Here is an 11613-nt window from a genome sequence, read left to right as displayed (position 1 = left end):
GAACCCAGTCCTAAGAGCACTTTGATTGACTTAGACTTTTAATTGATATTATACACATTTTCCGTAGGGAAAACAAAAAGAAGCAAACAAGTGAAAGCCTACATCCAAACCAAAACTACAAGAGCATGAGCTACAGTAAGAAAACTGCGAGTGCTGTATAACACTGTACCCAACAAATACTGAGCCAGGGTAACATGATGATGAAGGTGATAAGACATACACGTGTTTCTTGTCTAAAGTAGGCGAGAAGACCAAAAGAAGGCCTGGTTTCTACTCTAAAACCGAGTGGCAGGTATACAGACATTTCAATTGTTTCTATTTTTTTTTTTTTTTTTTTTTTGGTCAGTGGCGTCAATATATATCTTTTATATACTCTATTTCTCTCAAATAAACAATCAATGGGAACATATTCTGATGGGTCTCATCCAAAAGTTTGTTAAATGCCCCGTTCGTATTATACTTGGCTGCTTTGAAAATCCAAATATAGTCTCTTTTTGGTTTCAAGTAAAAAGCAAAACAAAACAAAATTCAGAAGCAAGCAACAAAATCTTATTTACAATATCGTCGTATTTACATCAGAGCATACTGAGGGAACGAGTGTTTCATTTCAACTTGTCTCAATCAATTTATAACAGGGGGCGTAATGTGAGGTTGTTTTAAAAAGTGCAATTCCTTGTGTTTTTTTTCTTTCCTAAAGTACAAAAATATATGCTCCTTTTGCATTTTATATATGTAGAAATGCTGTTCATATAAACGCCATTTGTTGATTTAAGAGCCCTAAAAACGAATGCTTTCAAATGAGCCATATAAAGGTAATGACAGTACTAAATACACCCCCCCCCCCCCCCCCCCGAGGTACCGCATTCCGAAGAAAACAAAAAACGGCTATTTCTCTCCTTTTTTGTCTTTTTGGAGAGCGTTCATTGCTGATAAGAGAACACATTTTGAAAAATAAGAATGTACAAGAAGATATTAAGCTGAGTCATATTATTATTATATCTATAAAAAGCATCCAATACTTCAGTTTTAAATGCGTACAGGGTATGTGGCTGCTTTCCACGCCTATGGAATAAACAAGCAATATATCTTTAAAAGTACATCCTCTACACAGTGATATTTATATATATATATATATATATATATATATATATATATATATATCTCAAGCTGATATTGAAAGTGAATAGTGGTAAACGTGTGTTTCTTGGGTCCAGTGGTCTGCATCGCCACCATGGAGTGTACCAATACTTTTGTGGCACCATTGTTGACTGTGTGACCATTCCCTTCATATTCAAGTAAGTGTGATGTGGCCTCTCTCCTATTAGCTTATAGCAAAAACAGTCACTGATGGAGTGGTGGACATCATGCTTCCTCATCCAGTTTTCATTTCCTAAAAACTCGCCATCCTATGACATAGATAAAAGTACTCTTCTTGTTGAATGTGTCTTTTTTTTTTTTTTTTTGGTTCCACTTTAGGACAGAGTGCCGCATGACGTCGTGTCCTGCGCCGCCAGCTGGGACCGCAGGTCTCGGACCGCGTTCTCCAGGCTCTGCCGCGCCTCCCGTTCCTGCTGCAGCTCCCGTCGCAACTGCTCGCGGTCCGCCTCAGCCTGCTGGAGCTGAGAGTGCAGCTCGTCGATCTGGAAACGGGCAAAAAAGGAATCAGGTCAAACTCGAGCATCTGCAGTATTTCCACATTTGCGATATAGTTAGTGCAAAGTTATTTTTGTATGTATAATTTTGTATTTTTTTTTAAATAAAACAATGTAATAATTTGTTTAGTATATTTTTGTAATGATTCATTCTGCAGTGTTTTGGAACAATACATTTTGTACTTATTTTTGTATATATTTTTTTATTAAATAACAAATGTCATAATTTGTTTACACTATATTTTGAAGGAATTTTACCCAACATATCTTGTAATATTTTCTAACAAATTTTGCCAGTATTTTTATATTAATTGTTATAGTACTTTATAAGACATTTTGTCCTAATTTCTCATGAAGAAATCTTATAGCAATTTTTAAGAGTATATTTTGTACTATTTGGAATTAGTACATCTTTTTTTAGTACTTTTAATAAAAACTGTTGTAATTCTTTCTATAATAATATTTTTTACAAATAAATTTAGTAGAGATTATTAATAATAAACTGTAAGTTGGAATTTTTTAAACAATATTTTGTAAAATTTTTAAAATACGTTATAGTCATTTAAATATTTTTGTAGTATTTCCTATAGTAAATGTTGCAATATTTTTTAATTAATATAACTATTTGTAATGACTGATTTTTATAACATTTTTATTTTATGTTAAGACATTTTGTAGCAATTGATTATAATACATTTCTAATACATTTATAACATTTTGCACAACCCCCATATAATTGGATTGTCCTGTACAACTGCACCAAAAGTTTTTTTTTCCATTTTTTTTTTTTTTTTTGGGGGGGGGGGGGGTAGTTTTGCGGTTTATTTATCTTTATGGGGTATAATAAATAACAGAAAAAGTTGGGTAGGTCCTTTTTTTTTCTTCTTTTTTTTTTGGACCCAATTTAGGTTATTTTTGACTGAACTGTTTGTAGTGTATACTCGACTCTCCCATCATTCAATGATTGACGTCAGCTCTGACCACTCCCACACCGGTGCAGAACAACCTCTTGCAGCTCCGCTTGGCCTGTGCCCCTCTTTGAAATTACCAACACCAGGTCTAACCGGCCTCCGCAAGAGGGTATATCACATATGCGCCTCACCAGATTTGAAAAAAAATGTTTTGGGATGACTGAGCATGTTTGTTCTCTCACCTGGGAGGAGTACTTGGCACGGAGTCGCTCAGCCTCGCATCCTTTGTCGCAGCCTCGCTGCTGCCTCTCGTGCTCCAGTTCCCTCTTGAGTCGGCCGCACGCCTCCTCCGCCTCCCTGGTCTTCCTCTCCCAGTCCGCGCGGAGGCGCTCGATCTCCTTCCGCAGGTTCCTCTTGGCCTCCACGGCCTCGCGGAGGCGGCCTTTCTTGGCCACCCTCACAAACTCCAACTCCTGTGACGACAACGCAGATCAATTGTGGTTTCATATCTTACACTGCAGCTATTCTCAAATGAGAATCAAATTTAAAATGGCTACCTGCTGAAGGCTGCGTTTGGCCTGAACGGCGGCCGCCAGCTTCTCCTCTTGCTTCAGCCTCATCTTCACCACCTCCTGCAGGAATTTCTCTCGAGCCTCTTTGGTGTCCACACCGGCGTAGAGCGTCTGTCTCAGAGCGTCCATTTCGGGACAGATGGGCCCCGACAGCCAGCCAGGCGCCTCCTGAGGCGGTGAGGTGGCTCCATTCTGGAGGGTCAGCGTTTGAGGGGCGGCGTTGCAGGCTGAGAGGGGTGAAGCCAGGGAGGATGCTGGCAGTGGACCTGCACAGAAAAAAAAAATTGTCGTTACGTAAGTGCAATTCTTGTCTTGAAATTTAAAACAAATATTGTAGTAATTTTTCAATGATTCTTTTTATAGAATAGTTTAATAAAATGCATATTTTTGTATATATAATTTTGTATTATTTTTTTTTAAATAAAACAATGTAGTAATTTGTTTACAGTGCATTTTATAGGAAATTTTATAACATGTAATTTTTAATGATTCATTCTGTAGATATTGTAACAAATTTTGTACTTATTTTTATGTATTATTTTTTATTTTTTTTAAATAACAAATGTCGTAATTTGTTTACATTGCATTTGAAGAAATTTTTCTAACATATCTTGTAATATTATCTAACAAATTTTGTCAGTATTTTTATATTAATTGTTAGGCTACTTTGTAAGAAATTTTGTCATAATTTCTTATTAAGAAATCTTATAGCAATTTTTAAGTGTATGTTTGGAATTAGTACATTTTGCAGTAATTTTAATAAAAACTGTTGCAATTCTTTCTATACTAAAATTTTATTTTATTTTTTTACAAATTAATTTAGTAGAGATTATTAATAGTAAAATGTAAATTGTAGTAATTGTTTTAAACAATATTTAGTAATAATTATTTTAATAATACATGTTAGTCATTTAAATATTTTTGTAGTATTCCTTATAGTAAATGATGCAATATGTTTTTTTTATAATATAACTTTAGTATACATTAATAATGACTGATTTTTATTACATTTTGCTTTAAGACATGTTGTAGCAATTTATAATAAATTTGTTGTAATTAAAAAAAAAGTAATACATTTATAACATATTTTGTAATTTTTGTAATAAAGCATTTGGTAATTAATTTATAAAATATTAAAACATTTTAATTGATTAATTATGCAGTAATGTTTTATAGTAAATTTTGTAATATTTTTCAATCTGTATGTTTTATGAGAAATATTTCTTTTACATTCTATAGAACTGTATTTATTTACATAGTCATATAGTTATTATTTACCTTTTTTTTTTTTTTTTTTTTTTCAAAATGAGTGGTTTATAAATATGTTTGGGTTGCAGCACTTCCACTATTAAACACTAAGTGGCGCCATTGTACAGTGAGCACATGAAGCAGTTCCTGTGTGGCTCCTCTCCAGTGTTCGACTAACAGTAAATGATGGACTTCCTTCTGTCTTTTCGAGTCTTTCCTAGTTCAGATGATTGAAAGTACTCACGATCGTCACAGTCATCGACATCGATCTCTCCGTCCGTGTCCATGTCGTCGGGATGGGATGCTGCGGGCTGCACGTCGCCATTCTGCACTTCTCGGTTGTTTGGGGTCCCCCTGCCAGGAGCATGCGCGAGAGGGGTTGAAGGAGCTTGTGCCAAAGTCTCCTTATTCTTTAAAGTAGACCTGCAAGGCCAAGAAAGGTACTTTTAAAGCTGTTGTGGGTGAATACGACCCATCCTGGTTTTTAACACATTCATTGCCATAGACGGCTATAGACGTCAAAGATTAATTTTTACTGTGCTGGCAGTGAATGAGTTAATCTGGCCCACCAAGCCTTCACATTATCAAGAGTGCTGTAATATTTATTGGGGTTTGACACTTTGGCCACAGCCGATTTGAAGTGTTTCTTCTATCATTTCAACAACAATCCTAACCACTCACCTCTGCGTCTCGCACTGAGCCGCTGCTTTCTCCCGATCCGACCCTTTTGGAGACCAAGGCCGGAACGCCGAAGGTCTCTGCTTGAGCTGGACTTGTTTCAGGTCCTGGAAACCGAAACGGCAAGCTTGAGTCACAATGAAGAAGAAGCATCCAAGCGTTTAAAGTGAGCGTGACTGACACGCTCAATTGAACAGTCTTTCATTATTATCATTAGTTGACCATTGACGATCATGTCAAGACTTCAAATAGGAGCTTGTGCGTCACCGCTTTTAAGTTTGCATTTTAACGCTGACGCTCTTTTTTTTTCGCACTTCACGGCCTGTTTACAAACCTTGTGTCTGGATTTGGATAATGACTGCAGCCACTCGGCTTTGCGTTCGCCGTCAGCTGATGGAGATTGCAATTTTTCCAGTTTGGGCCGCTTGGCTGTGACGGGGCTCGGCGACTGCGGAGGGAGAGAAGAGGGGAGTTAAATGGCGGCCATATTTTAATGCGTGAAAACACAAAATCAAGTATGATGAGAACATCCAAGCGGCTGTTGTGCTCATTAGGGTCACGGGCGAGCTGAAATTTGTTGGGGAGAAACTGAACCCCTTTGAAGAAGCGAACATGCATGTTATTGAAAGGAAGTTGGAGATCCCAACCCCAAGCCTCAGAACTGCGAGGCAGGTATGCTAACCACTCACTCCACCATGCTGCTGGTCTCAATAACAAATGACTCTAAAATGAAAAGCATGAGGCCACGTGCATCATCGCTAGTTCAGGTATGCAGTGCCAGACCTGACTTAACACCTCCCACTCTTAAGCGCCCTGTACCAGACACACACACACAAATACATACACACTCCTACACACACTCCCACGCGCACATATGCATGTCGACACTCGCACCGACCAAGCGAATCTCACCAAGCTTGGTGTGTAAAAGCTGTGAGACTTGATTCATGGTGAGCTCAGCTTCTCGCTTATTGCTAAATGAGGTTTGGCGCTCATTTGCATTGGCACACAGGAACAAGAACATGAGCGGGAGCAGCAACGCTCCCAGTTGAGGATTTCCGAACCACCGGGCTGCGGACTGCCGCAAGTCTGTGGGTCATTTGTATTTCACAAGAGTTTTTGTCTTATTCGATTCCTTATTCACAAAAAAAATGGCATTTGTACAGGGGTGTTTCTATATCCACTCGGGTATCCTTGTCCATTAGATTATCGCATGATGACCTCAAGATTACCTTTCGATTACTTCAAGATAACACCGTCTCATTTGTTTTTATTTGTTTCTAAACTGGTTCAGGTTGCCTACAAATTGGGATCTGCTGGTTTGGCTGATGGGAGTGCTTGAGGTGAGCTGGAGGCTGAATGTCATGGGAGTGAGTAAGCGAGCAGCAGGCGTGTGCGGGCATCCACGCCCCGCCAAGGTAAACACATCCTCTTGTGTGACAAGTGCAGACCTGCGGGCAGAGGAAGTTCTCTGTATCTCAAAATCTATCGTCTTACACGTCCTTCCCGCCATTGAACGTCCCATACGGCAGCTACCCGTGATGTCGAACTAGATTTTTCATGGCCGCGTTGCGCAAGCGTTTAAGGGCAATTAATTTAATAGGCCCACGGCTCCACGTTTAAGAATTTGTGTGGTTTGCGCTGTACCTGACGCCACCTCGACTGGGAGGGGTGAAAGCAATGTTGGCTGCAGTTCAGAACAACTCTCTTTTTCCACTCATTTCAAAGTACATTACCTTGACTAACATCCATTTCCTGGAGGCATCTCCAAACTCCAAATGACTACTTTAACACTTAACCTTGCCTTAACCTTCAAAAGAATCCGGACCCTCAGATGTAATTGGCCGTACGTCACAGGGATTTGCCATAAGGCAGGCAAGTCCCAACAGTCAATGAACTTCAGCAATTGTATCCCACCTAAGGACGGTACCATGGATTCAGGTGTCCATCCGTCATGAGATTTTTTGTGCACAGAAGGCACAGTTGCATTCGGATCGTGGTCAAATTTTGTGTATCTGGAACAGTCCGTGTGATCCCTGCATGGGCCAAAATTGGTGTATCTTGCTTCAATTTTGTTGAAGATGTGACATCTTTTCTAAGCCCATGGAGTGTCAAACCATTAGGTTATTCCAAAAACTTAAAACCTTTCTGACTTAAAAACATTTATCATCATTGGGCTCATTAATTAATCTTCAATGGATGAGCAAACTCTAACCCAGACGTTAGAGGATGAGAAGCTGGCGTACCCACTGGATTGGTTGCCAGTCAAGTCAATCGCAGGGCACATATTCAAACCCAGAACCTCGAGTGTGAGTACACAATCCAAGTGGCCTACAATTTTAACAGTCTTGGCATTGTTATTTTGCCTATTCATGCTCCTCTCGTATTATTGCACAAGAAATGTTTGTCTGGACACTCCCCTTCTGTCTGCCTGACTCATACACACGTCTCCTCTACCTGTCTAACCTGTCACTAGTTTACACATACACACTCACACGCACTGTTTGTGTTCTCTTCCACGAGATAATTCTTTGAACCCAGACTGCACGTCCTCAGGAATGATTCTGTCGCTTAAGTTAAGGGTTAGTAGAGAAGTGCTGCTACGAAAAAGGATGAACGTGGCTATTTCTACTCTGAGTTTTTATTTTTATTTTTATTTTTTACATCTTCTGCAGGAAGGTTCGCTAGACATAATACAGGCCGAAAGCAGACACTCCCCAGACACCACAAGGGACCCACATGGCTAAATGTGAATCTGACCTCACAGGCTTCATAGACACAGCATAGCCTGGGAGAGTCATAACATGTCTTGCGCTGCATGTCCCAGTGGTTAAAAGACTGACCCCCCCCCCCCAAATCGGGGAAACAGGAAGTAGCATGCAAACTAACAAATAAACAGACAAAGAAAAAGATGGCTGTCAACTATATTTTCTTTTTTTTTGTTTTTAATTTGGGTCACGATATACCCACTGTACGCCCTAGAATGAAAAATGGTACACTCCTGTCGTCTTATGTCATCTTTTGTGAACCAAAAAGGAGGCATTTTAACCTAAAATGAAGAGATAAATAAAGCATCAGTTAGCGCGTCTGCCTTTCTATCATATTTTGTCACCTTCATGAACCAGGAAGTATTATTCTAACTTAAAAAAAAACAAAAAAACAACAACAACAACGATGAATTGAATAGTGTTTTTTTTTTGGTATGAATATTTTCACACTTTTTTGAAAAAAAAAAAAAAAAAAAAGGGACACGGTCAACTTATGCTAGCGTCCATGAAAGTAGCATGTTAGCTAACAAAATGAGAGACAAACGGACACAATTACAGCACACCACCATTTTGCACCATCTGTTTAAAGAATTTATTTCGGTACGGCTCTAAGGTCTTAGTTTTTAACAACGCTAGCTTGTTGATAAATCGAGTTTGCGATACAAAGAGACTGAATGAGAGGCATAGCGCCACCTATTGTAATGGAGGACAACAATTGTGACTTATAAAAAAAAGCAAAGACATGTGACGCGGTACAACATCATGCAGTAGACTTCGCACCCCTGCTCCCTCCTCAGACTTCCTGTGGCCGACTGAGTCCCCTGTGGGAACTGCAGTGGGAGGGAGGTGGGCCAAGGGAGCGGGAACACAGAGGAAACAGTGAGCTGCAGGAATGTTTACTTGAAGGCCAAGTACATCCCCCACCCCTTCACTTCTTTAAGACTCCATTCAAGCATTGGCCTTTTCAACCGGCCATTGTATGATATGGCTTTGAGGTGCTGTAATGAAGCGGCCTTTCAAAGAAAATCCGCAGGCTAAACAGGCTCTAATAGCCGCTCGGGCGAGAGCAGACATGCTTTATTTTTTAATTAGAGGTGCTCCGCAATTCCAGGGTTAGGCCTCATATTATAAACGTGTTGCTTCACCGGCATAGTTGAGGAATAATTTTCTTGTTGATATTGTGCTAACTGGAGCGTGGAGAGACAACACGGAGCTTGTTGGCACTTATTGACCCTCGATGGATTAGTTCCATCAACAGCTGACGAGCATCACTAGAAAAGTCAACTTTTTCCTAGTCACCATTTTAGTTTTTGTCTGAGGGCCATATTTAATGTATCACAACTTGTTTATTTTTTTTAACGATATATTGTTTGATAGAAAGTCTGTGACTGCTAGCCATCGAGCTAGCTAGGCTGCTCCTCTGCCTGGAAATGGCATGACCACATTCAATGACTTTTTCTTTCTTTTTTTTTTTAATTAACAGTCCCTTTGATCTTTTCTTTGTTTTTCTGAACCACAAAGTCTAAATTTAAAGGTATATTTTTTGATGGCTTGTTTTGTCTTGCAGTATCCCTCAATGGCTCTCAAACTGGATCTACTGACATCATCGCGTCGCTATACTTGACAACAGCCTGGTAAGTGTCATCATTTAAATCCCATTCAGTCCCTTTTTGACCCAAATTGGGTTATTTTTGAAACAGCTGTTTTAAGAGTGCATCAACAGTCACAATTCCAAGACCGAAAGCAAATGAGAAAACTTCCCAAAATGTGTCCTTGCGAGGAAATGCCTTTAACCTTCTAACTGTCAGACGTCGAAACCAATGACGGGAATCTTGACTGGAAACATCAAGCATCTGTTGTGGCGCTCTAAAAACAAACAAACAAACTAAATGAAGCTATCCGAGGAGCCCAACGCGGTTCGGCCCTCATCTGGCGAGACGGAAATAGTCTCGCTCAGCTGAACTTCCTGGGGCGACGACTCTTGCGCTGGGCGACGGCGTTTGCTTTTGCTTTAACGACCGGCAAGACACAACAGTTTCGGATGACGGCTTCCTTCCCTCCACTAAACCCCCCGGTGTAATCCCCAGCTCCACGTGTGCTTAGTGGGGCGCTGTCTCCCTCAAGGGCACGCCAACTGGCAGCGCTCACTCAGGAAACGTCCTGCCGCTTTGGGAAGGCTGGCTGTCGTCATCGGATCCCCCGCGGTTTGCCGGATGTGTGCTCTCTATCAATCGCAGGACTTTTGCTTTATATAAAGCCCTCTGTGGTTACCTTGCGACAGCTGGCCGAAGGCCTGGGGTGTCTAACCGCGATCTCCCTGAAACTCCATCCCAACTCCGACCCTAACGTCGTGCTCCAATTTCCCCTCTCTTAAGCTTATTCACCAGCGCTTCTACTTTTAGGGCCGTGGTGTTTATGTAGCTGCACCCAGCCACGACAGACCTGACCCACACACATACGGAGAGCCTCAGGGGCTTGACATGAGGTCGGCATTACTGCCAAGCTTATTGGATTGTCCTAATTGTCTTTGGGCTTGAGACTGGATGAGATGCCAGGTCGTGAGGAAACGCTGCTCCTAAAAAAGATGAGACATGCGACATACAGTGCTCAGCAGCCCTCATGTCTGCCTGTATGTGGACGCTCGACTTTTAGCAGCAATGTCTGCTTCTTCAGATGCTAGGTGTTTGTTAGCGCTACGCTATATAATCAGAATGAGAAGTAAAGAAATCATAAATTATCTCACTATGGGTATCGGACAGTCATTTTATTTTTTATTTTTTTAAACAGCTTGGGCAAGAGGCGAGATACAACCTGGACAGGCCAGCAGCCAATCACAGATATTTATGGACAAACCATCACCATTCACACTATGGACAAGTGAGCAAAAACAACTAGTGGGCTAACTGCATTTTTTGTTGTTTTTAAGTGTAGAAATGAATTGAGAAAAGCAATGTTCTATTCTATAATTGGCCAAGTTATTGTTAATTAACTTACACAATAGCAATAAAATATACCAATTGATGGCAGCCATTTTGCTACTTGCTGTTGACTCAGAATGACATCACAGTTCACAGCTCAGATAACAACCAATCATGGTTCAGCTTGCCAAAGTCGCATGACCAAACTCAGAAATCAGGTAAGCTGTGATTGGTCAGTACCTGAGCCGAGCAACTGTGATGTCATTTTCAGAAGACAACAAGAGGCAAAATGGCCGCCCCCGGATTTTGCTGCATAATTAACATTTCACAAACACAATATTAATCATAATTCCGTGTTTAGCCTAGTGGGGCTGCATGGAACATATTGTAAAGAAAATTTGTGAAGAATGATAGAAATCAGACCCTTTTTTAGTGTGGGTGTTAAAAGCATAAACTAGTACCTATCTGACAGAATCATAATATAATCAATCATCCTCTTATTTGTAGTAAAGCTTCTAAAAAAAACAAAAAAAAAAAACAAGGTAATTCCTCGTCAGTGGGCCAAAAGCGACAAATTCCAATTGGTTCGGGACGTGCCCACCTGTCTGTTGACAGTGGTGTCCTGTGTCACTCTTCCCTCACGGAGCATGACCTCACAGCGTGTGCCGTGAGGCCCCAACAGAGAGCCGGCAATGACGTTATTAGTGCCGGCATGTTGCTCACAAAGTTATTTTTGGAGGAGAAAACGTGCGGCAAGTATTTAGGACCGCGTGGTGGCAAGTTTGAGGGAGAGGACGCTTTATTAGGTACACCTGCAAAGTCAAAAGCGGTTGCAAACGGTTACATCGTAAAATAAAGCGTTCCTT

At 40.5% G+C, this 11613-nt stretch overlaps 1 protein-coding gene and 1 long non-coding RNA gene across 3 annotated transcripts in view; one reads left to right on the top strand and one right to left on the bottom strand.

Annotated features, from left to right (window-relative positions):
• Positions 1–858: 858 nt before the first annotated feature.
• The window catches only part of LOC144024171 (ski oncogene-like), a 51161-nt gene continuing 40406 nt past the window's right edge, over positions 859–11613 (bottom strand). Inside the window, exons 2-7 of one of the 2 annotated variants that reach the window (XM_077530287.1) lie at positions 5396–5509; positions 5065–5168; positions 4628–4806; positions 3121–3401; positions 2806–3036; positions 859–1640 (exon numbers count right to left, since the gene is read on the bottom strand). In XM_077530287.1, the coding sequence (XP_077386413.1) occupies positions 1473–1640; positions 2806–3036; positions 3121–3401; positions 4628–4806; positions 5065–5168; positions 5396–5509 (1077 nt within the window). In that variant the 3' untranslated portion in view covers positions 859–1472. The remainder of the gene's footprint in view (positions 1641–2805; positions 3037–3120; positions 3402–4627; positions 4807–5064; positions 5169–5395; positions 5510–11613) is intronic. The other variant, XM_077530288.1, reaches the window with a different exon arrangement.
• Positions 5942–11613, top strand: part of LOC144024178 (uncharacterized) — a 5710-nt gene continuing 38 nt past the window's right edge. The window contains exons 1-4 of the long non-coding RNA XR_013284700.1: positions 5942–6011; positions 6356–6479; positions 9397–9463; positions 10617–11613. The exon at positions 10617–11613 is cut by the window's right edge and continues 38 nt beyond it. This is a non-coding gene — a long non-coding RNA (uncharacterized LOC144024178). The remainder of the gene's footprint in view (positions 6012–6355; positions 6480–9396; positions 9464–10616) is intronic.

This window comes from Festucalex cinctus, chromosome 8 (assembly GCF_051991245.1).
Source record: "Festucalex cinctus isolate MCC-2025b chromosome 8, RoL_Fcin_1.0, whole genome shotgun sequence".
Classification (NCBI taxonomy): domain Eukaryota; kingdom Metazoa; phylum Chordata; class Actinopteri; order Syngnathiformes; family Syngnathidae; genus Festucalex; species Festucalex cinctus.
Note: the sequence above shows the minus strand (reverse complement) of the source record. Positions and strands in the feature narration are given on the sequence as shown.